The 27,528-nt window shown below is 33.8% G+C and overlaps 1 protein-coding gene across 1 annotated transcript in view; it reads right to left on the reverse strand.

Moving 5' to 3' along the window:
* The window catches only part of ARMC1 (armadillo repeat containing 1), an 81,342-nt gene that overhangs the window by 35,053 nt on the left and 18,761 nt on the right, over positions 1–27,528 (reverse strand). The window contains 1 exon segment of the mRNA XM_074278779.1: positions 21,874–21,965. Within this exon segment, the coding sequence (XP_074134880.1) occupies positions 21,874–21,965 (92 nt within the window).

Raw genomic sequence — 27,528 nt, forward strand, 5'->3', positions numbered from 1 at the left:
TCTTTTCCCAAGTTATGGCCAGTCCCAGGAAAAATTTTGAAATGCATTTCATTGCTCTCTCTTATAATACCTTCTCACCTCCCTTTCTACATATTTTTTTTTAACTTCCTGATGTCCCCTCTCCAAGTTCCCTTATAATCTTATCTCCATGCAGCCAAAATCCACAGAAGCACTTCACTTATATCTTCATTTACTCTGCAGTCATCAAAACTGCCATTTTCTGCCACCCAACAAACCTTCTATTCTTTCAATATAGATGACTTCAGGAATTAAGAGAATGATAGCAGGACAATCTTAAAGCTAGAAAGAAACTTAGAAGTCATCTAGCCCAATGACAAAAGAATTCTATCAATATCATCCCCACCCCTATAAATGACCATCAGCTTCATACATGTCACATGTCACAAATAGGGGTGGGAAACCTCATAAGTAATCAAGATTATTCCTCAGCAAAGCACAACCTTCCATTTTTTAGTTTTAAAATTGTTGCCAAATGTTTTTGTTTGGTTGTGCTTACTCTATTTTCCTTTCTAGAGAGGCAGTGCAAAGTGGGCTACATTTAGAGTCAGAGCACCTGAGTTTAAATCCTAACTTTCCACTTGGCATTTGTATGTTTCAGTTCACATGATCTCTTTGACCCTCTATTTCTCCATCTAAAAAATGACAAACTTGAATCTGGTGGTCTCCAAGTTTCCTTCCAACATCGAATCTATGGGACAAGTAGATGAAATCTAATTCCTTCCACATGCCAACCCTTTATTTATATTTGACTGTTATGTTCCCATGTTTCCTTTCAATCCTGTTTAGTTTCTTTCCTCCATTGATGATCTTGTGTATGTTTATACAGTTATTTGCTTATCTCTTCCCACTCTGCACTGAGTTCCTTGTTTCTTACCTTTCTTTAATAACGTCAACTTTGAGTGCTAAACACTTTACAAATATTTTCTCATATTGGCTTTACAACATTCCTTAGGAGGCAGGTGCTATTACTATTCTCATTTTACAACTGAAGAAACTGGGCTGAACACAAATAAAAGTGGAAAGTTAAAATTTAAATCCAGTTCCTTTGACTTTAAATAAAAACCTACTTTCTCCTACTTCTATAGGGAAGGAAACAAGAGTTCAGTTCAACAGACAAAACCATTTTGGAACAACTGGAGTATAAAATGGAAGGTGCTGCTTTGCAAAAAGAGTTAAGTTCCCCATCACCAATTAGTGTCGCCATATACAGAAGCTGATGGTTATTTGTGTCCAGGGTCACTAAAATTAATAATTATCTTTGTATACTTGCAGTCAATTAAAACCTTCAGGTGTTTTACTTACACATGTTAAAAGAAAAGTAGGAAAGCTGGCCTTAAAAGTCAAAAAGACCTGGGCTTAAATTTTGTTTCTGACACAAGCTACCTGTATATTGCAATACCGGGTATACTCTTTGTGACTCAATCAACTCTCTAAGTATTAATTTGCTAATGTGCCATCAATGAAAGGAGCTTCCACACAGAAATCATAAACCTTCACTGGGAGGGAAAAAAAGGCAAAAGGACTGAATTAGCTCACACTTATCTATAGAATTCTCCAGAGGATAAGAACCATATAAGCATCTCAAACTGACGGAATTTTCAAGAAATCTAGTAAATTAAAATGTCAGATTAATTAAGCTATCCCTAGGATTCATTTTTGTTCTAAACAGCATTATTCTCTTTCCCCTCTGATTTAAAATCCTCAAAAAATATTCAAGATTTCTCCCTTCACAACTGGCAATAGGTGGTGACTAACTAAAGAAGTAAAGAAGTTACTGCTACTATCATTACTTTCAGGTAAAAAAAAATTTTTTTCAGATACATCATTCTGTGTTTCATTATCGTCTAAGGAAGTTTGTTTACATATCAAAAGAGTTGTCCCCTTTTTGAGTAGCATTTAAATTTAAGTTAGTACTTGAGTTAAATTTAAAGTTGAACTTAAATTCGTTTTTTGGACAACCAACTATCATTAAGTTCAATAGGCTTTTCACCCCTATTGTAAAATCATCTCACTATTTTGCCACATAGACATAAGGTTTAACCTTTGCTTTTTATTGCTTGGAGGTTTAGGAATCTTTCAAATTTCCCTCGCAGTACTAGCGTTATCGTGCCTATGGATCAATAATGAGGTGAACCTATCTACTAAAAGGTTTCAAACAAATATAACATGGTCATTTATCCAAGACACTGCCTAACTAAATACAGAGAGAACCTCAATAACCAGGTTATTTGAAAAACAAAGATTTAGGAGTCCAAAGCAATTCTCTAAGAGAATACACTGAGTCACAGAGGGATTTCTATCTATTTCAGTGAAAAGCAAAGACCACATAGGGCTTTCAGTTGAAAAAATGCAAGTAACCTGAAGAAAACATTTTGATTTTCAAAAGCACGTGTCTTAAAATATCAAAAGGAGATGACATGATGGTATACTTAGAGAACCCCAAAGACTCTGCTAAAAAGCTATTAGAAATAATTCAGAATTTTAGCAAAGTCGCAGGATACAAAATAAATCCACATAAATCCTCAGGATTTTTATACATTACCAACACAATCCAACAGCAAGAGATACAAAGAGAAATTCCATTCAAAATAACAGTCGATAGTATAAAATATTTGGGAATATATCTACCAAAGGAGAGTCAGGAATTATATGAGCAAAATTACAAAACACTTGCCACAAAAATAAAGTCAGATTTAAATAATTGGAAAGACATTCAATGTTCTTGGATAGGCCGAGCGAATATAATAAAGATGACAATACTCCCCAAACTAATCTATTTATTTAGTGCTATACCAATCAGACTCCCAAGAAACTATTTTAATGACCTAGAAAAAATAACAACAAAATTCATATGGAAGAATAAAAGGTCGAGAATTGCAAGGGAACTAATGAAAAAAAAGTCAGAGGAAGGTGGTCTAAGTGTACCTGATTTAAAGCTATATTATAAAGCAACAGTCACCAAAACCATTTGGTATTGGCTAAGAAATAGACTAGTTGATCAGTGGCATAGGTTAGGTTCACAGGACAAGATAGTGAATAAAAATAGCAATCTAATCTTTGACAAACCCAAAGATCCCAAATTTTGGGATAAGAATTCATTATTTGACAAAAACTGCTGGGAAAACTGGAAATTAGTATGGCAGAAACTAGGCATGGACCCACATTTAACACCACATACTAAGATTAGATCAAAATGGGTCCAAGATTTAGGCATAAAGAACGAAATCATAAATAAATTGGAGGAACATGGGATGGTTTACCTCTCAGACTTGTGGAGGAGGAAGGAGTTTGTATCCAAGGGAGAACTAGAGACCATTATTGATCACAAAATAGAACATTTTGATTACACCAAATTAAAAAGTTTCTGCACAAACAAAACTAATGCAAACAAGATTAGAAGGGAAGTAACAAATTGGGAAAAAATTTTTACAGTTAAAGGTTCTGATAAAGGCCTCATCTCCAAAATATACAGAGAATTGACTTTAATTTATAAGAAATCAAGCCATTCTCCAATTGATAAATGGTCAAAGGATATGAACAGACAATTTTCAGATGATGAAATTAAAACTATTTCCACTCATATGAAAGAGTGTTCCAAATCACTATTGATCAGAGAAATGCAAATTAAGACAACTCTGAGATACCACTACACACCTGTCAGATTGGCTAAGATGACAGGAACAAATAACGATGAATGTTGGAGGGGCTGTGGGAAAACTGGGACACTGATGCATTGTTGGTGGAGTTGTGAAAGAATCCAACCATTCTGGAGAGCAATCTGGAATTATGCCCAAAAAGTTATCAAAATGTGCATACCCTTTGACCCAGCCATACTACTACTGGGCTTATACCCCAAGGAACTACTAGAGAAGGGAAAGGGTCCTGTATGTGCCAAAATGTTTGTGGCAGCCCTTTTCATAGTGGCTAGAAGCTGGAAGGTGAATGGATGTCCATCAATTGGAGAATGGTTGGGTAAACTATGGTATATGAATGTTATGGAATATTATTGTTCTATAAGAAATGACCAACAGGAGAAATACAGAGAGGCTTGGAGAGACTTACATCAACTGATGCTGAGTGAAATGAGCAGAACCAGAAGATCATTATACACTTCAACAATGATACTGTACGAGGATGTATGCTGATGGAAGTGGATTTCTTCAACATAGAGAAGAGCTAATCCAATTCCAATTGATTAATGATGGACAGAAACAGCTACATCCAGAAAAGGAACACTGGGAAATGAATGTAAACTGTTATTTTTACCTTCTGAATCCAATTCTTCCTGTGCAACAAAAAATTCGGTTCTACACACATATATTGTATCTAAATTATAATGTAATATATTTAACATATATAGGACTGCTTGCCATCTGGGGGAGGGGGTTGGGGGAGGAAGGGAAAAAATCTGAATAGAAGTAAGTGCAAGGGATAATGTTGTAAAAAATTACCCATGCATATGTACTGTCAAAAAATGTTATAATTATAAAATAAAATAAAAAAATTTAAAAAAAAAAATATCAAAAGGAATAGAATTTTCCCATTATTTTTCTGCTTAGATCATTCTGTATCATTTTCCCATTAATTTAGTATTGCATTTCAATTTATTGTTGGAAAGTTTTCCAATCAATCTGTAAATACTTGTTAAAAGGCTAGTATGTGTCAAGCACTGTTTTGTTTTAAAATTAATAATCACTACTAAAGCTAATATAATACCAACATTACACTATTTTCCAAAGACCAATTAATTTCATTCATTCAACTCCACTTTCTTATTATGCTTTTTCAAATAGAGATCTAAGGTAAAGAAGTATCTCTGCAAATTAACATAAAAAAGAAAACTAGTTTAGAAAAAAGTTCTATTTCCAGTTCAACAGTCTAGTAAGCATATATAACTATCATGCAACCTCCAGAGCTGATTAATGTGCTGGATTTAGTTCAGCTTGTTAAACCTGACATCCAACCAAATAGAGACTATCTTGAAAAGCTCTTTTAACTAAGTAATTGAAATTTTACTCTCAGTAATTCACCATTCTACAGTAAGAGCTATTTGGTATATTGATTCTCCATCACTATTTTTAATACATTAGTTGTAGTCAAGAATACTATAATGAAATTCATAAAATGAACTCCCAAGAAAAATCTCCCATATCAATGACCTTTAACCCTAGATCACTATCAAAAGTCACTTTCATTTTCAACATAAACTGAGTATATTTCCATATAGACTATAAATTCTAATTCATTCTATTTCTAGAAGCTACTAATACTTAACTTATACTGTCCATAAGGAGAAATTAAGATTATCACACTCTTCATAAACTACTGAACATACCAATATTAATGCTAGAGGTGTATTGACATCTCATGGAAAACTTCTTAAACATTCTTTTAAAGAGGTAAGTTAGCACTTTCTGTCTTTTAAGGGGGGGAGGGGGGAATTACATTTATACAGCAAAGGCATTACACTCAAACTTGATTTTATAATGTTGATATTATTCCTTACTTAATAGCAGGAACTATGGTTCGCTCTTGAATTTTAAAAATTGAGAAACATTATACTTATCTGCTACATTTTGGAGTAACAAATAACTTTTAAAAGAATTATGCAGAAGAGAGAAGCAAAATGGAATAATGCAAACACTTTTGACCTACCATCAGATGCCTATATAGATTTATATAGGCAAGCCTTAAGAAAAATATCAGACCATTCCAAAAGCACTGTTTCTAAATCTAATATTTTACAAAGTTTCCTCCATGAAATGTTAGTAGTTTTAAAATGAATGTCACATTTTATTAAAGAAAAGCTATATTTATAGTATTCTTCCCATTAAATATTCCAGAGCACTTTTACAAAACACATCTTCCATCAAAAACTATTTTTCTCCAAAAACTAGACAACAAATATGTCATAAGTTAGATTTAGATCTTCTGAGTTGATATTTTAGATTTCTTCTGACAAAGGACTCCAAAACCAAAAGGCTTAGAATACAAAAGAGTTTTAGCCTTCAATGTTCAGAGTTTTTGTTAGTAAGAGACCAGAATTAGGACATAATGCCAGACTCATTCTGACTGACAGGGAACTCAAAAATTCACTTCACAGTTAAAGAACTGAAAGTAACAGTGATTTTGAAATCGATCCAATTGCCAATCTGTAAGAACCAATTTGACCCCAGCACAAGAGAAACCTGCAAGTGTTAACAACTGAGGTAAGTTGTACAGAGCTTCACAGAACAACAAACTAGTGGGCAAAAATACCAAGAATTATTTCTATATCCAACAAATCTTCCCTGCTTCCCCACAACAAACAACCCCATTATTCTCCATACCTGCTTTCTGTTATCTGGTTTCCCCACGGCTTACTGCCAGGTCTAGTGTTTCTCTTCTGTTAATCAAGCAGCAGCCCTCCATTAACAGATTTTTCTTGCCCTCTGGGGCCTTCTGGGGTGTGGGAACATCCTTCTGGTGCTTCCACAGTTGAGCAGTTCCATGGCAGCACAACTACATCTCACCCTAACTCAGTCCTCCTAAAGAGATAGATGGATGCTCTGACAGTTTTCTTCTACTCTCATGCTGGCTGGATGTCTGCCCTGGTGTAGCCAGATCAAAGAAAACAATTATCAGACTAGGAAATATAGGTTTCTTATGATATGGGTATAGAAATTTCAAAATTTGAATGATTTTCTAAAGAATGCTTGGTGTTAGTTAAGATTGTGATAAATCAATCACCTGTGGTCAGAAAAAAACATCTCTCAAGATCTACAATAGTAATATAAGGAAAATAGATGCTTGGAATTCCTTTTTTTCTCTAAAATCTCTAGCCAAGACAAAAATCAGAGCACAAAGATGGATTTCATTTTGAAATAAAGGAACCTGAAAGCTACAATAATTTTTTGTGGGCAAATTTTAAAAAATACTTCCTGACCTATAATACATGTCTTTACAACACATTATAAACATTTTTATAGAAAATTATAGAGATGTACAGGCCTGAGACAGGATGCACATTCTAAAGATAACAAACATGTTCATCACTTGGCTAGCTACAAGATTATTAATTACAGCAACTTTCAATGGCAGGGAGGAACTAATCCAATTCAATGAAGGTGGTACCCACACATTGACAAAATCAGATTCTTGAAGCACTCAAGCAAGAGATGTTCTGAACCAAAATATGATCCTAATGTGGATGCCTTGTAAAGTCTTGGCACCTAGGAGCAAAAGATTATTCTAAGCATCTTCCTATTAAATGCAAAAGACAACATCCAAATTATAAGCCAAAGTTACAAACATTTTTGGGGAACCAGTGCCTTCAAAATTAAAAATGTTCCAATATCACGAAAAGCAATACTTTGTTAATGCTATAGTGTAATCTCAAATTTGGGAGGTCTCCAACAGGCAAAGGAAGTGTCATGAAAAGTATAAAAAAGTTATAATGAGCTTATGTCTTCTATATATCCCATTAAAAAATAAGCAAAACTGTCATAATGAGTTTCTTAGGTACCTCTATCAATAAATCTACTTGGACATGGTCTTAAATTCAACTAAACTTGTACCACATTTTGCGTACTAAGACTTTTGTATTAAAGGTACACTTGAAGACAAAAATTAAAATTATCCATGAAAAAAAAAAAAAATCAGTAAGATGACACACATTTATTGAATCACCTACTATGTGCACCAGATTGCCTTAGGTACTGGAGCTACAAAGATGATGACATTCCTAGCAATGGTTTCATAAACCAAATTATCCTAATGGCCAACCAAAATTCAAGGAAGGCTAAAAAGCAAGACTTAAGTCCCTTGATTTTAAAATTACTTTATTAATTACTCACAGGTACTTAAAGGGAAAAGATCCACTATTACACTATTATGTTAAAGTCTTTCTTTTGAAGGACTTTCCCATATTCTTCTAATGACTCAGAATTTTTTGTTAAAGTACCTAGCTGTACATTCCTATAACATAGGCAAGGGAAGGGATTAAACCTACATAATACTTTGGAGAAGCAGACATGAATTTTACCATTACATTCAGACATATGAAGAAAACACGTCTTCTCAAAATATTAAACTGAAAAAATTTTTTAGTTTGACAGCAATGAAAAAGTTCCCAAAATTTAAAATACAACTCAAATTATGGTATTTCTAAAATTCACATGGAATTTTTTTACATTGCTGTAGAATATAAGATCCTCAAAGAGCAAGGACAATTTTTCATTTTTTCATTTTTTCATCCTCAATGACTAGCACAGTGACATACATATAAATATACCATTGATAATTTTAAAAGAAAACTTTTTAACTTTAAACTTGAATACCTTAAAGAAATAATAATTTTGATAACTAATGACTTACTATTATTTTTCTATAAAAAGCTGGAAAAATCTCTGCATCTTTATATTTATTTTCACTTTCCTTGCCTTTTGTACTATCAAAATAAAATGTCATTTTAAATCACTATTTAATTATTTCAGTATTTTATTTATGAGATAAAAAATAATTTCTACCCCTTTTTCAATACATAAAGAACTTCCTTCACATTTCCATGTAATTAAAAGCTTTACTCCAAACATTTCCTGTCAACTAGATATACTCAAATCTTATAAGTGGAGTAACAAAACTCTTTGCTCTTAAAAAACTCATGCTTGGATCTTCTTAAATGTATTTTCTATAATACATCAACCCCCAAAAACTCTTTTCTTAAAATCTAATATTTTCAAAAATGTTCATTTTCCAATATAAGCAGTTAAAGGTTTTTTCCTAATATTTGACTTCTTTCTTTGATTTAAAAAAAAAGTTGTCAAAAGCTAATTTAAACTTTTCTTTACAGAAAATTTAGAAAATTTTAAATATTTAATAAATAAATTTAATAAAATTTAATATTTAATAAATGTATTTAATTATCAGGCTTGAAGATTAACCATAATTATGGTTCATCTTTGTCCCTCCTGCCTCAAAGTAATTAATAATTAGACTTTTTATATGGAGAATCAAAAGATCAAACTCACAAGCAATCAAATATACGTAATACAAAAATAATAAACAAAAAAATATTATGACCATTAAAACCAGGGCCTACAGTGAGGTTTAAGATTTCTGATTATCACAGGAAACATAAGTGATGAAAAATAATCCATTCCAATATTTGTGGCCATCATGAATACAAAAGATTCAGAACTAAAGTACTATAAGCATTCAGTCAATAGCTTTTAAATGGTCACTAAGATGAAAATACTCTTTTTTGATCTATTGTTCTATCACTATAATATCAAATAGAAAATCAAATGAAAGAAAAAATAAATCATGAATCTAGGTATAATACTGAAATATGAATTTTTTTAAAAAAAGAAAAATTATATAGGTCACATATACCATAACAGCTTATTTCTGTGAAGTGAATATATATGTGTGTGTGTGTGTATCTGCGATAGTTCATATTTGTGGTTTTTTTCCCCACAACAATCCTTTGTATGAGTAATCTAAGAACTATTATCCCCATTTTGTAAAGGAGAAAATAGAAATAATAAAAAGGCAAAGTGACTTTTCCAAAAGACACAGAATCGATGAATGAGAAACTGCTCAGATTCCAAATTCAATTCCAGTGCCACACTAATAACAGACCAGAAAAAGAGAAATTTAAAAGTGAGTGGACTTTGCTGATATACTCTGCCTAATGGCTTCCCCTCTAATTTCAACAGTCACTCAAACCCTCTCTTCTTCAAACCAAAAGCACAAGAGCATGTAAGTATGGGTGCATATATAGCCACACACAAAATCTGGGTAGAAAGATGGTAGTACAGATTGTGCCCTATGACTAAAGTAATAATATAGAATTTCTTTTGGGGCTGACAAATTGCAATGTGACTTGTTTAAGTATATAATCTTAAATTTTTGATAATCTTTTCTCAAAACCTGTCTCATTAGTTTATGGTATATTACCAAAAAAACCCAGCATTTTAGTCATGTCATAATCCACTATCATAATACTGAGTGTAGGATATATAGTTAAAATTTGATGATCTGAGGTAAAGACATAAGATAGTAGTTTTATTCTTTGAGTTCTGATAGCACAGCTAGATAGAGTTAACCTTAGGAGTCAGAACACCTTGATTTGAATCCTACAACAAAAATATAATATCTGGATGATTCTAGCCAAGTCACTTTTCTCTTGGCCTCAATTTCCTCCACCTATAAAATGAGAGGGGATTACCTTTTCCAGCTCTAAGTCTATAATCCTATGATTCTGAAAACTTTTTGATATAGTGAAGCCACAATGGTGAAGGATAAAATGTTAATTAAAAATTAAAAATAAAATTTAGTTCATGCATTTGAAAAAGGAGTATGACTTCATAAATTTAGGGTACAAGATAAAGAAAAGATATGAGCTCAAGAAGACAGCCAACACCTAGTTCTTAAGTAGAAATTTTAAATGAAAATATTTTTTTAATGGAAAAGACCTTCCTGAATTAGTTTCCAAATTAATCAACAACCATTTATCTTACCATGCTTATTACCATGCACAAGGTACTATGTGAAGTTCCAAGAATACAAAGAAAGTCAAAATTAGTCATAATCAAGAGACTGATATTCTAATAGAAAAGACTTGTAAGTAGGTACATACTACATAGCCCAGTGGATAAAGCACAGACCTGGAGTCAGAAGGACTCCTCTTCCTGAGTTCAAATCTGGTCTCAGACACTTACTAGCTGTGTGACCTTGGGCAAGTCACTTAATTAACCCTCTTTGCTTCAATTCCTCATCTGTAAAACAAACTAGAGAAGGATATGGCAAACTTCAGTATCTCTACACAGAAAACCTCAAAAGAGTTGGACACAACTGAAAAACAACTAAACACACGTAACAAGAAACAAACAATGTTTTTTACTTTACAAGGGAAGATTCTGGCAATTGGGGGACCAGGAAAAGGCTTCTTACAAAGGAAAACATCTGCAATGAGTCTAGAAAGGAACCAAAGAATCTAAGAAATAGAAGTGAAGTAGAATATTCCAGGCACAGGAAATACAACATTGCAAAGGTACTGAAACAGGAGACTGTCAGTATAGCTCGACTTTATATTGTAAAGAAGGGAGTAAAGTATTAAAATTCTTAGCAACCAGCTTCCCCTTTCAACTTTTCCATTTTTTAAAAATACGTGCCAAATAAAAATTTTTATATTTGATATTGGAAATAACAAGGGGCCATAGAGAACAAGATGATACATGTAAAGAGTTTTGCAAAAAGAGTTTTTCCTGGCATGTCACCTAAATTTGCTTCTTTGCAATTGCTACTCATTGTATCCAGCTCAGTTCTACAACAAAGCAGGCCTAATTCCCGACAAGTGTTTTAACTATCTGAAGACATCTAACCTGTCCCAGCAAGTCCTCATCTCTAGGCTAAACATTACCAATTCCTTCAAACTATCTTCTTTCAAATTTTTAAATTTTTTTTAATTAATGTAAAATATGAAAAAAACAAAAGACAGGAAAGGAATTTTTTTAATGTCATTTGTCCATCAGAATATTAGAGAGGATTCAAAATAAGTAATAGAAGAAAGCACAGAAGAAATTTTATTCACGAGTATCCATCTTTGCTTCTCTGTAGATTATTTTTTGTTCTCTGCTGTGCCCTTTTTTATTTTATTCTTTTATTCTTTTTTTCCACTTTCATCCCCTCCACTTGCCCAAACAGGCTACAGTTAAGCATGGGTATATTTATAAATACAAACATACATAGTCACACCCACACACATATCTGTAATCAAATATATACTATGCATACATATGCACACATGTATTTAGATATATGTGACATGCGTCTAAAACAATATGCTTTATATGTAATGAAGATTTCTCTCTTGATTCAATCTTGGGACTTTGAGATTAATGATTACTGGTCCTACTTTTTTTTTTCCTAATGAATTCTAATTCTGATCCTTATTTAAATGTTTGTATCTTTTATTTCCTACTCCTGCTAACCCTTCTACTTTAATTTTACTCCTTAATTTGTCTTGCTATTACTTAATCTCCCTTCACCAATGAATCACTCCCCTATCTTCTCCCCACAACCTTTTCCTCTCTTCTTTAGCCCTTTCCATTAATCTACAGACCTTATCCTACTGGCTTTAATCTAAACATCTTTGTGCCTCACTTTATCCTATGCTACCCTTTCCCTACCCCTTTATCTCTTTCCCATTAATCTACATATTCCTTCTATATCCCATCTTATTCTATTCCCTCTCCCCTTATTTCTTCATAGGTTTTGTAGAATACCAAACCCTTTATGGTGTAAATACATGCTATATATATATATATATATATATATATATATATATATATATTTATACACACACACACACACACACACACACACACACACACACACACACAGAGATATAGACACAGAAAGACACAAAGAGAGGTTGAAGGGAAAACCCATTTCTGATGTAAGGTTTTTCAAAACTGCCAGCTCTTCTTCCCTATCAGTTCTTCCTCTGCACCTCATTTGTATATAAAAATAATTATTATTTTTACCTTTTCCTAGAAGTTTTGCTTTTTAGAGTCATACTGAGCTCTGCCCTATTCCTTTTGAGCTATAAAATTTAACAATAATATTCCTTTATGTTTTCCTTATGGGATCTCTTTGAGATGATGATTGGTAAATCCTTTCTATTTATATTTTCTCTCATGTTCTTTCACTCCAGGACAATTTTCTTTGAATTATTTCTTGCATTACTGTGTCAGGGTTCTTCTTCTTCTTCTTTTTTTGGTCACAGCTTAGATATATTCCAATTATTATATTTTTTCTTTTTGATCTATTTTCCAAATCTATGTTTTTTCTTATAAGATGTCAGATTCTGTTTTATTTTTTCATTCTTTATATTTTGTCCAATTCTAATTTTCAAAGAATTATTTCTTCTTTTAAGACTCTTATCTCCTTTTCTAGTTGGTTAACTTTTTTCTATAATCTTGTTTTTCTTGGAAGGTTTGTTTGGTTGTTTTTTTTTTTCAGTTTTTCTCAATCTCTCTCATTTGATTTTTGAAGTCTGGTTCTTGGGTTCTATAAATTCTTTCTGGGCAGGAAGCCATTTAACATTACTCTTTGGAAATGTTTGTGGAAGCCCTTTTTGTAGTGGCTAGAAACTGGAAAATGAATGGATGCCCATCAATTGGAGAATGGTTGGGTAAATTATGGTATATGAATGTTATGGAATATTATTGTTCTGTAAGAAATGACCAACAGGAGGAATACAGAGAGGCTTGGAGAGACATCAACTGATGCTGAGTGAAATGAGAAGAACTAGGAAATCATTATACACTTCAACAATGATACTATATGAGGATGTATTCTGATGGAAGTGGATATCTTCAACATAGAGAAGAGCTAATCCACTTCCAATTGATCAATGATGGACAGAATCAGCTACACCCAGAAAAGGAACATTGGGAAATGAGTGTAAATTGTGAGCATTTTTTTTTTTTTTGTTTTTCTCCCCAGGTTATTTTTACCTTCCAAATCCAATTCTTCCTTTGCAACAACAACAACAAAATTCGATTCTTCACATATATATTGTATCTAGGATATACTATAACATATTTAATATGTATGGGAAACCCTGTCATCTAGGAGAGGGGGTGGAGGGAAGGAGGGGAAAAATTCGGAATAGAAGGAGTACAAGGGATAATGTAAAAAATTACCTATACATATGTACTGTCAAAAAATGTTATAATTATAAAATTAATTTTTAAAAAATTACTCTTTGGAGTATAAGAGATTTTTTTTTTCCTTCACTATCTTCCTCTGAAAATGAACCCTAGTCTCCCCTATTCCCATAGTAAATTTCTATGAGGAGACGGATAGCAGATTGGATCAAAAAGCAGAACCCTACAATATGTTGTCTACAGGAAACACACTTAAAGCAGGGAGATACATACAGAGTAAAGGTAAAAGGTTGGAACAGAGCTTATTATGCTTCAGGTAAAGCCAAAAAAGCAGGGGTAGCTATCCTTATCTCAGATCAAGCAAAAGCAGAAGTAGATCTCGTTAAAAAAGATAAGGAAGGAAACTATATCCTGCTGAAAGGTAGCATAAATAATGAAGCCATATCAATACTAAACATATATGCACCAAGTGGTATAGCATCTAACTTTCTAAAGGAAAAGTTAAGAGAACTGCAAGAAGAAATAGACAGTAAAACTATAATAGTGGGAGATCTCAACCTTGCACTCTCAGATTTAGACAAATCAAACCACAAAACAAACAAGAAAGAAATTAAAAAAGTAAATAGAACATTAGAAAAACTAGGTATGATAGACCTTTGGAGAAAACTGAATGGCAATAGGAAGGAATATACTTTCTTCTCAGCAGTTCATGGATCCTATACAAAAATTGACCATATATTAGGACATAAAGATCTCAAAATTAAATGTAGGAAGGCAGAAATAATAAATGCCTTCTTCTCAGATCACAATGCAATAAAAGCTACATTCAGTAAAAAGTTAGGGGTAAATAGACCAAAAAGTAATTGGAAACTGAATAATCTCATCTTAAAGAATGACTGGGTTAAAGAGCAAATTATAGAAACAATTAACAATTTCACCCAAGATAATGATAATGATGAGACATCATATCAAAATCTTTGGGATGCAGCTAAAGCAGTAATAAGGGGAAATTTTATATCTTTAGAGGCTTATTTGAAGAAAATTGAGAAAGAGAAGATTAACGAATTGGGCTTACAACTTAAAAGGCTAGAAAAAGACCAAATTATAAACCCCCAACCAAAAATTAAACTCGAAATACAAAAATTAAAAGGAGAAATCAATAAAATTGAAAGTAAAAAAACTATTGAATTAATAAATAAAACCAAGAGTTGGTTTTATGAAAAAGCCAATAAAATAGATAAACCTTTGGTAAATTTGATCAAAAAAAAGAAAGAGGAAAATCAAATTGATAGTCTTACAAATGAAAAGGGGGATCTTTCCACCAATGAAGAGGAAATTAGAGAAATAATAAGGAGTTACTTTGCCCAACTTTATGCCAATAAATTTGATAACTTAAGTGAAATGGATGACTTTCTCCAAAAATATAGGCTCCCTAGATTAACAGAGGAGGAGATAAATTGCTTAAATAGTCCCATTTCAGAAAAAGAAATAGAACAAGCTATTAATCAACTCCCCAGGAAAAAATCCCCAGGGCCAGATGGATTCACATGTGAATTCTACCAAACATTTAAAGAACAATTAGCCCCAATGTTATATAAATTATTTGAAAAAATAGGGGATGAAGGAGTCCTACCAAACTCCTTTTATGACACAGACATGGTACTGATACCTAAACCTGGTAGATCGAAAACTGAGAAAGAAAATTATAGACCAATCTCCTTAATGAATATTGATGCTAAAATCTTAAATAAGATATTAGCAAAAAGACTTCAGAAAATCATCTCCAAGATAATACACTATGATCAAGTAGGATTTATTCCAGGAATGCAGGGCTGGTTTAATATTAGGAAAACTATTAATATAATTGACCATATTAATAATCAAATTAATAAGAACCATATGATCATCTCAATAGATGCAGAAAAAGCATTTGACAAAATCCAACATCCATTCCTACTAAAAACTCTTGAGAGTATAGGAATAAATGGATTATTCCTTAGAATAATCAGGAGTATATATTTAAGACCGTCAGTAAGCATAATATGCAATAGAAATAAACTGCAACCTTTCCCAGTAAGATCAGGAGTGAAACAAGGTTGCCCACTATCACCATTACTATTCAATATAGTACTAGAAACACTAGCCTCGGCAATAAGAGCCGAGAAAGAGATTCAAGGAATTAGAGTAGGAAATGAGGAAATCAAACTATCACTTTTTGCAGATGACATGATGGTATACTTAGAGAACCCCAAAGACTCTGCTAAAAAGCTACTAGAAATAATTCAAAATTTCAGCAAAGTGGCAGGATACAAAATAAATCCACATAAATCCTCGGCATTTTTATATATCACTAACAAAATGCAACAGCAAGAGATACAAAGAGAAATTCCATTCCAAACAAATGTTGAGAGTATAAAATATTTGGGAATCCATCTACCAAAGAAAAGTCAGGAATTATATGAGAAAAATTACAAAACACTTGCCACAAAAATAAAGTCAGATTTAAATAATTGGAAAGACATTCAGTGCTCTTGGATAGGCCGAGCGAATATAATAAAGATGACAATACTCCCCAAACTAATCTATTTATTTAGTGCTATACCAATCAGACTCCCAAGAAACTATTTTAATGACCTAGAAAAAATAACAACAAAATTCATATGGAAGAATAAAAGGTCAAGAATTGCAAGGGAACTAATGAAAAAAAACTCAGAGGAAGGTGGTCTAAGTGTACCTGATCTAAAGCTATATTATATAGCAGCAGTCACCAAAACCATTTGGTATTGGCTACGAAATAGACCGGTAGATCAGTGGAACAGATTAGATACAAAGGACAAAAAAGGATACATCTATAGCAATCTAATCTTTGACAAACCCAAAGATTCCAACATTAGGGATAAAAATTCATTATTCGGAAAAAACTGTTGGGAAAACTGGAAATTAGTATGGCAGAAATTAGATATGGATCCACACTTAACACCATATACCAAGATAAGATCAAAATGGGTCCATGATTTAGGCATAAAGAATGAGATAATAAATAGATTAGAGGAACAGAGGATAATCTACCTCTCAGACTTGTGGAGGAGGAAGGAATTTATGACCAGAGGAGAACTAGAGATCATTATTGATCACAAAATAGAAGATTTTGATTACATCAAACTAAAAAGTTTCTGTACAAATAATACTAATGCAAACAAGATTAGAAGGGAAGTAACAAATTGGGAAAATATTTTTAAAAACAAAGGTTCTGACAAAGGTCTCATTTCCAAAATATATAGAGAACTGACCCAAATTTATAAGAAACCGAACCATTCTCCAATTGATAAATGGTCAAAGGATATGAACAGACAATTCTCAGAGGAAGAAATTGAAACTATATCCACTCACATGAAAGAGTGTTCCAAATCACTACTGATCAGAGAAATGCAAATTAAGACCACTCTGAGATACCACTACACACCTGTCAGATTGGCTAAGATGACAGGAACAAATAATGACAAATGTTGGAGGGGATGTGGGAAAACTGGGACACTAATACATTGCTGGTGGAGTTGTGAAAGAATCCAGCCATTCTGGAGAGCAATCTGGAATTATGCCCAAAAAGTTATCAAACTGTGCATACCCTTTGACCCAGCAGCGCTACTACTGGGATTATATCCCAAAGAAATACTAAAGAGCGGAAAGAGACATATATGTGCCAAAATGTTTGTGGCAGCTCTTTTTGTTGTAGCTAGAAACTGGAGGATGAATGGATGTCCATCAGTTGGAGAATGGTTGGGTAAATTGTGGTATATGAAGGTTATGGAATATTATTGCTCTGTAAGAAATGACCAGCAGGAGGAATATAGAGAGGCCTGGAGAGACTTAAATCAACTGATGCTGAGTGAAATGAGCAGAACCAGAAGATCACTGTACACTTCAACAACAATACTGTATGAGGATGTATTCTGATGGAAGTGGAAATCTTCAACATAAAGAAGATCCAACTCACTTCCAGTTGATCAATGATGGACAGAGGTAGCTGCACCCAGAGAAGAAACACTGGGAGGGGAATGAAAATTGTTAGCACTAATATCTGTCTGCCCAGGTTGCATGTACCTTCGGATTCTAATGTTTATTGTGCAACAAGAAAATGATATTCGCACACATGTATTGTACCTAGACTATATTGTAACACATGTAAAATGTATGGTATTGCCTGTCGTCGGGGGGAGGGAATAGAGGGAGGGGGGGTAAATTGGAAAAATGAATACAAGGGATAATATTATAAAATATATATATATATATATATAGTAAATTTCTATGATAGGTTTTTCTCCTTTGTCTGCACTTTTTTTTTTAAATAAGAAACATATTAGTGTAATCACCTCTAATCCTGGGGTGGGGAGGATGGTGCCTCTGGCTTCATTTCAGCTCTCCCTCTGGACTAAAATCTAACCTCCTGCAAGGGCTGCAGCCAGCAGCTTTCCTGCCCCACTGCTTCTGCACTCACCAGGCATATGCTGGTTTCTTCTTATCCAGAACCTCATTCTCAGCAGAACAGCCAGGCCTGGCATTGCTAACCAGGAAAGGTTCTCTCAGACTTCTTGGACTTAGTGCCATTACTCCCCAAACTATCACAGACATGTAAGTTCCTGTGATTTGGGCTGACTATCTCCAAACAAGCTAGCCCCAAAGGTCACCCTTCTGCACAGGTAGCCTAAAGGGAAGGAAAGGGGAGGGTGGTTACACTTCATACCAGTTAAATCTAGTCCTCAGTTCTTTCTTCAGGTCTTTTCAGATTGTTCCAGGACCCTTTTTTCTGCTTGAATTTTTGCACAGGACTATGTTTGCTCAGAGGAACAATTTGTATTATTTGTGGGGGAAGTCTGGAGAGCTTGGAATTTTCGGACTTACTCCACCAATCTCCCTAAAATTCTCCCCTGGCCTCCAAACTATCTTCTTATGACATGAAACTACTCCCTTTGTCACTATCCCAGCTGCCCTTCTCAGAACACTCTCCAGCTTATCAATGTACTTCTTAAACTTTGGCACCCAGAACAGAATTTGAGTACAGTCAAAGTGAAACTTACTTGGATCCAAATCAGTTCCAATTGATCTGTAATGAACAGAATCAGCTACTCCCAGAGAAAGAACACTGGAAAATGAGTGTGAACCACAACACAGCATTTCCATTCTTTCTGTTACTGTTTGCTTGCATTTTTGTTTTCCTTCTCAGGTTTTTTTTTTTACCTTCTTTCTAAATCCAATCTTTCTTGTGCAGTAAGATAACTATAAATATGCATACATATATTGTATCTAACATATACTTTAACATATGTAACATGTATGGAATCATCTGCCATCTAGGAGAGGGGGTGGAGAGAAGGAGGGGAAAAGCTGAAACAGAAGTTTTTGCAACGGTCAATGTTGAAAAATTATCCATGCATATGTTTTGTATATAAAAAGTTATAATAAAAAAGTGAAACTCACTTTATCTTTATAATCTTATAAGTTATCCCCTTCTAAATGACGCCCAACAGCAAATTAGCAATTGCCCCATTATCTTCTAATTCCATCAAAATCTGATTAACTTTTTGTGAAGACCGAATTAGCACCCTGGATGCCTTAGAATCAGCTGGAGTCAGGTTACGCAAAAGTTCTTGGTCTTTATTCTTAGTCTTTAGGGGTAGAAGTGAAGGGGATGAATGCAAGCTTTCCACGACCTCCCTTTTCCTCCTTTACTGCCAAAGTGACCCTGGCTTGTCTTACTCCCTCCCCCCCCAATCCCTCCAACAATTATCTGTATACACCAAAAGATTGAGCCAGCACAGAATAGTGGGAAAGGCCATTTTCCAAGCATATGCTAATAAAGTATTGTCCAATTGGTAATTAGCCTTAAGTGCTCGGTTGTAAGACCCTAGTGCATCTACTAAGCATTTCAGCCCTTTACAACTTTTCTTCATTTTTTTTCCTGAATTCATGTCTAACCATGTTTCCCTCATCTCATGCTAGCAAAGGTAATTATTTTTATACCCAAGTGAAAGGCTGTGCACAACAGAATTTCATCATCTTAGATTTGCCCTAATGCTCAAAGCTGCCAAAATCTGTTTTGGATACTGATTCTTGTCATCCACTGCTACAGTTGTCCTCCCAGCTCAGATTTAGCTTGCAAATTTTATCAATATAATATTTATGCTTTTGTTTGAACCACTGATAAAAACGGTAATTGACACAGGGTCAATAAACATTCTTGGGACACTCTAACTGGAGATCTCCTGTTACAATGACATTGAAACTTTAACTACCCCTTTGAATCTGGCTAGTCAAAATCATTTCTGAATCCAGCCGATTGTATTTTCATCCAAACCAAGTATGTCCCTGTTCTCATCAGGAGCAGTATGAGACACTTTATTAAAGCTTTGCTAAAATCTAGATAAACTGAATCCCCACCATTCCTTTCATTTTCTAATTTAGTAATCTTGTAAAAATGGTTAACAAGATTGGCCTGGCATGACTTCTTCACTTCTTGAAGCCTGGTACTTTGTAATCCCTGCTTCCTTTCTAGGTCAGTCAAGCTAAATAGCTTATAAGTTTGAAAACTTTTGAATTTCTCTATTTTTAAAAAATAAGAACATTAATCCTTCACCAAAAAGATACCTCTCTTGTTTCCACAATCTCTAAAATGTCATTGACAGTGGCTCAGTAAAGACATTGGCCAATTCTTTCAGGATCCAAGGGATGTAGCTCATCTAGACCTAGTGAAATGAATTCAGTGAGGGCAGATAGGTATTTTTCTATTATATTGCTAAAATCTGGGTTAACAACTTTCAGCTAATTATCCATATTTTATCAATTAACATATAAAAGTCATTTTCCATTAAGCAATGAGACACAAATGAGCAAGAGAATTCAAGTTTTTCCCTAAAAGTCAGATCTGAATATCCTCGTAGAGCCTGGAAGGCTTATGGCACAGGAGATAGGAAAAAGAGGAAAAATAGGAATAGGAATTTAAGAAGCCCTTCAGGAAATACAAAACAACAGCATATAAGGGCCTTGAAATACTGTAGTCTGAGAGGGTCTCTGGAATCTGTTAAGGATGTAAAAGGCTGCCCTGCTTCAGAGTAGGTAGAAGAGTGGTGCAAAGATGTGATAGTGAAAGGCAAGAAGGAGATGAACTAGGGACAAGTATTTCTGGGACAATGCCTTCTCCTTGCCTTAAGTGGTAGGACTTATTTAAAAAGAATGGGGTGCCTCTATTCCTCCAAGGTAAAGTCTACAGCCCAAAGAAGTTCACTCAGGTCAGAGCTTGTTTTCAAGCAAGATCTTCCTTGCTTGAATCTGGCTCCAGAGCCCATATAACCACAAGCAACTCAAGAGCAAAAGTCTTCTGAACAATCAATCACATGGCCTTAAATCTCCTCTATTATCTTCTCAAAAATAGAAGCCTATCAAATTCCTCAATGAAGACTTTCTGAAACCCATAAATTCCCAATGAGTCTGTTCCATCACCTTCTGATTCAATATAATAAAGAACAAGTGGTTCCTAATTTGTGGATGCATGGAATCTCAGAAACTACAATATATACACCAAACACTGTTATTCTGATCTTTCTTTAGTTCCCAACAAAATATACAAGATAATTCAATATATTAAGCCATAATTGTAGAGTAAATAATGTCTCTCATCTAAGCATTATTTTTGAAACATATATAGATGTTGTGATGAATAAGATAAAAATTTAAAAACATTACAGAATTCATAAAAGCTTTTTGTCACAATGTATTCTCTTTATTGGTGGACACCAACAGTGTAACATTTTTGTCTAAAAGGTCTTAAAACTCAAAAAGGTTGAAAATCACTGCTAGAACTCATACTACATCATATTAAATATAACTGTACATAAAATCAATTATTCTGCTTACTTCAGTCATTTTAGAGACAATACAGGGTTTTTTTGTTTTTGCAATTTACAGTAGAAATGAAAAAAACTATTAGGCCTTTTTCACACTTTTTGGGGTCAATTAAAAATCTTAAATAATTTGAAATGATAATGTATCTTCTACAAATAATTAAGCATAAATGAGGACTTCCTGCAAATACCTATTCAATTTCAAGGATTCAACTAAGACTTTACATAAACTGTATGTAAAAGTTTAGCCAATCTATTTATTTTTCTACCTTTAGCAAAACAAAACATTGTCTACTTACTTTTGTATTACATTTTGCAAGCTCAACATCATACCCAGTTCTCCTTTCATCTTTTCTCTGTTAGCCCGGCATTCTGCCAAGTAGCGTAGAGCCTGAAACAGAAACAATTAATTCTTATTTCTAGATTATCCAAATTAATTTACTGCAAAAGGTTCTCTTCCTTATTTAGGACCTATCTATTCAGGTTAATACTCTGCTCAATAAACAGATTGATTAAGCCACTTTGATTCACAAGTATTTATTGGCAACCATTCTAACATTTCTAGGTGAAAAGATTAAAAAAAAAAAAAAAGTTTTTAAATAAATCCATTACTGTCCTCAATAAGTTTATATTTAGCTGAGGCGTGAATGTTCAACATCTCAACAAATGAGTAAATTCAAGAATTTGAAGAGGAAAAGAATATTAATAAATGCAGAACACCTCTAAAATGTGGTATATATGCTGAGTCTTGATATCTAAAAGATTGAAAAAATATAAAATAACAAAAATAGGGAGCCAAGATGGAGAAGCAGGACAGAACAATAAAGTGAGCTGAACCCCATCTACAAACTGTGCCAAACAGAAAACATACTACACAAAATACTGATAAGAAAATCCAAAAAAAAAGTTATGAGTAGTCATTTTTCCTGCCCAGCTCAATATAGGGTGACAGAGGTTTGTTGAACAATGCTGACAGGTTAGCACTTTAATGCCAAAGGAGAGACCGTGAACTAGAAGATTAAAGAAATCCCAAATCCATGACAGAATTTTTCCAGACCATTCTAGAGCACCATGATGGGAAAAAGTACTGGTCAGCAACTTTGCTGCCCAAAACACAGTAATACATCCAGAGTGGACTGATTAAATGGCTCAGTTCTCAATTTACCCTATTCCAAAAGTCTCAAACTATAGTGGAAGAGCAGGTTCAAAGCAAGCAACAGCAATGGACCTCTTTAGTCTCCATTCCAGCCTGAAGTCTTATAGAGAAATAGTCAGGGCAGGAATCTAAGATCTAATAGGAACCTGCAATTCTGTGTCTGAACTAATGGATATCACTGCTAACTGATGGTGTCTGAGCTTAACACAGTCTACTATTACTCAGACATAGCATAGGAATCTGCAAAGTTCAGACCAGGGTACAGCACTCACAGACTTTGCCCTGGCTCAGACTACCTTAGGAACACCATAGACTTCCAAATCCCCAGCCTGTCTTTGAGATCCTGGAATAATACAACATTCAATATCCCAAAAAAGTACCCAAACCAACCCAGAGGCCTTCCCTCTAAAAGGGTGGCAGAGGCAGCTAGATGGTGCAATAAATAGAGCACCTGTTCTGGAAACAGGAAAATCTGAGTTCAAATGAGACATCAAACACTTAACATTTGCTAGCTGTGCAACCATGGGCAAGTCATTTAACCCCAATTATGGGATTTTTTTTTTAAATAATTCTAATTCCTCCAAAAGTATGGCAGAGCTCAGTCCTAACAATAAGTCCTAAGTTAAGAAGGAGGTTGGAAGAATGGGCAAAAAAAAAAAAAAATCTAAATAACAAGCTATTATGATGGCAAAGACCCTCAAGACACAAACAGAAGAGAATTACTCCAAAGCCTCTACAAGTAATCCCTCAGAGAAATGCATAGTTTGGATACAAACTCAAATAGAACTCTTAAAAAACATGAAGCAAGAATCTAAATTTTTTTTTTTTTTTTTTTTTTTTTTTTTTTTTTACTGTTTTTACAAATGAAATGAAAGTGAGGAAAACTTTGGAAAGGAAATGGTTATGGAAGAAAGAATTGGAAGTGGTATTAATAACACTTTGGCCAACAACTCCCTGAAAATTACAATGGACAGAATAAAAACTAAAGTCTCCATGAGGCAACAAGAATTATTTAAAAAAAGAAAAAAGAAAAAAAAGCCCCGGAGGAGGGGGGAAAGAGAAAGAAGGGAGGAAAAGGAGGAGAATGTTGTTATCTCATACCAAAAACAAGTGACCTGGAAAAGAGATTTGGGAGAAAAATGTAAGAATCATCGTACTTTCTGAAAACCATAACAACAAAAAAAGGCCTTAGACATCCTATTTAAAGAACTCTTAAAAAGAAAACCACCCAAATCTCTCAGAACCAGAAGGTAAAGTATAAATATAAAGAATCCATCAGTTATCTCCTGAAATAAATCCCAAAACAAAAACTCTCAGCAACATTGCAGCCAAAATCCAGAGCTTCCAAAGAAAAAATACTACAAGCAGCCCACAAAAAAAGAATTCAAGTACCAAACAATTATAGTCAATCTCAATCTCTCTCTCTCTCTTTTCCCCTTCCTCCTTTCTTCCCTCTCCCTCCCTCTTTCACATCCATACACACAATTTAGTAGTTACTATTTTAAAGGAATAGAAAACTTGGAATATCATATTCTAAAAAGGCTTATAGTCAAGACTTACCCAGTGAAATTGAGTATAATGCTATGGAGAGAAAATATACCCTTAATGAAACAGAGGGCTTCCAAGCATTCCTGAAAAAAAAGACCAGAGTTGTGGAGAAATTCTGAAGTTCAAATATAGGAGTGACTAACAAAAAGGGGAATATGAATAAATAAAGATAAAGGACAAAACAAAAAAAATTAATTATATTCAAATACGGGTAGATGACATTCTCCTTGAACCCTCATCATCAGGGTCACAGATGGAATCTAATTAGACAAAATTTGGAAATGGGTCTGTTGTATCTTGACAACCTTGTGAAAAAAGAATGAAAAGAGAGAAAAATACACTGAGGGTGTAGATAAGGGGGGAAGGGGTCAGAAAGGAAGTTAGGGAAAATTACTTCACATAAAAAGGATGCATAAGTAGACATTTATATAAACAAGAAGGAGAGTGTAGGGAAGGGGCCAACAATTAAATCTCATTCTCAATTGAAACAACCAAAAGAAGGAATGTGCATGTGTGGTGCACACACACAGAACTGGGTACAGAAACACACTTCATTCATTCAAAAGGTTATGGCATGTAGATGGGACAGAATACTATTATGCTATAAAAAACAAATTAAAGTGAAAGGAAAAGATGGGAATCTAAAAGGATATACATCCGTAGAGAGTAGCTGAACAAGTCATGGCACATAAATGGGATAAAATACTATTGTGCTACAAAAAATAACGAAGGAGATGGTTTCAGAGAAATCTAGGAAGAATTGTATTAACTGTTGAACAATTAACAAAATCTGAAAAACAATTTATGCAATGCAAAGACAATAAAGTAAAAAGTTTTTTTTAAAGAATTAGTAACGACCATTGTAATGATCATTGTAATAACCAACCATGCGTGTTTGTAATAAAGAGATTTTGTTTTCCTTTCATTCTCAAATTTACAGGAAGTATGGGGAGAGGATGAAGAGGGAGAAAAGGCAGATCTTTGCTGATTGAAAAATATTTTTTTTTTAAGATAAAAGACACAGAAACAAATGACCCAGGCAATAAGGTCAACAAAAATTTTTACTACATAAAAGGTATGATTTGAAAAAAAAATTTCTAGACATCCTATTTTAAGAAATCAAAAATGAAAATTGCCCTAAAGCTACTAAACCTAGAGAGTAAAGACAGATAAAATTCACCGTTTATCTCAATGAAAACCAAAGACACAGAGGGTGAAATAAAGAATGAAAGATGGCTAAACAAGTTGTAGTATATGACCATGATAGAATGCTACTGTGCTATAAGAAATGATCATCAGAGTGTTTTCAGAAAAACCTGGGAAAATTTACATGAACTGACGCAGAATCAAATTAGCAGAATCAGGAGATCACTGTACAAATTAACAGCAATACTGTAATTACAATATCGTAATAATAACTGTGAAATACTTAACTATTGTGATCAAGACAACTATCTAATACAATTTTGAAAAACTCATGATGCAAAATGCTTTCTGTCCACCTCCAAGTGAAAGAACTGATGAACTTTAAGTGCAAAAGGAGGTATAATTTTTTTTACTTAATTTTTCTTGTCTTTTTTTTGGAGAACAGAACAATTTTGCATTATTTCACATGTTAAAAAATTATAAACTCATTACTTCTAAATTTATTGACTAAAATTTAATGGGGTTTTTCTTCCCCCATAAGCTTTGGAGGGAAAATGATGGAACAAGCCTGCAAACAAACTGATGTATGTACAGTGCAGTTATTGCCTTGGCAATAGACTAACTATGATGGGGTATAAGATAGTGAGGAGTCAAGGATTTTTCCTAGATTGAGCGACCTGGAGAATGCTGTTGATCTCTACTGTAACAGGCAAGGTTGGGGGAGGGGTGGTGTCGACAGGATTAAGAGGGAAAGATGAGTTCCATTTTGGACATAATGCATTTTAGATGGATACTGAATCAAATTCAAAACGTCTAAAGGGCAAGTTGGAGATGGCAAGCCTGAAGTTCAACAGAGACTAGGGGGCAAGACAGGTAGATATGTACAGCAAAAGTTGTGTTATCTAATTATTTGCCAATGGAACGGCTAAAAACAGAAAATTCTGATCTACTCTCAAGACAAACAATCTCACTAATCTTACAAGTTAGGAGTTCTACATCTGAAGGTACCTTAGGACGGGAAATTCATTTTAATTAACAAACACTTCTTAGGCACTTGCTCTATTTAAAGATTTGTACCAGCTGCTGGGGCTGAGAGTAGAAGTATTATAATGAATAAAGTCTCTTTCCCTTTTAGAATGAAAAAAAAAAAAAAATTTTTCAAATAAAATGACTTAAGAATAGTTATGAAACAACCAACCAACAAGTACACAATAATACAAATTAAATAAATTAAACACTGTAAACAAATGCTAAGATAAAACACGTACCATAAAGAGTAAAATCTAATTTTACTATATTTAATGATAAATTTTTTCAAAGTTATCATTGCTTTCTCATAAGTTTTAAATAGAATTTTTAGTTTTTAATACTTCCATTTTGGTCCATATTTTATCTTTCCTGACCTCTCTGCATCATTTAACACTTCTAACTACCTGCTGCTCCTTCAAAACACTCTGTTCTATCTGATTTTTCATGACCTTATTCTCTATAGGTTCTCTGACAAGAATGTGCAATCCTTTTTAGTCTCCATTGTTCAACCATTATTCTTGGTTTACTCATCTTATATGAGTATATCTCAAGACAGACCTAGAGTGGAGCCAAGATGTGGAAGAAAATGCAGAAACTTGTCAGAGTTCTCCCTAAACCCTTTAGGAACACCTAAACCAATTCTGAAACACTGAAATCCCCAAGAAGAAGGGGTGAAGGATTTTCAAGCCAAAAACAAGTTAAAAGGTCAGCAAGAAACACCTGTTGTACCAGGGTAAAAGTGAAACAGACCAGGTCTGAGCAAATCTGGAGCACATCTTTGGAGTGACTGAATCACCAGAGGCAACTAATTTCAGAGAGACTATAGACAGTAAGAGGGTTAAATAATTGGTCAGAAAAACATTATAGGGTCTTTCTCCTGCCACTGGGGAGCAGGATTATGTATTCTGTCTTGTGGCTGCAGTAGAGAAGGGATCCTCATCATAGTTCCAGGACAAAAAAGAATGTTTGTGATAACTCACAAGCCAGGACAGTAATAAACAAACCTGTCCTTACATCATATCACCTTGGAAGAATTGAAAACTAACATGTTTCTAGATGTATCTTTGAAAAAAGC

This window comes from Sminthopsis crassicaudata, chromosome 1, assembly GCF_048593235.1.
Source record: "Sminthopsis crassicaudata isolate SCR6 chromosome 1, ASM4859323v1, whole genome shotgun sequence".
In the NCBI taxonomy this organism is placed as follows: domain Eukaryota; kingdom Metazoa; phylum Chordata; class Mammalia; order Dasyuromorphia; family Dasyuridae; genus Sminthopsis; species Sminthopsis crassicaudata.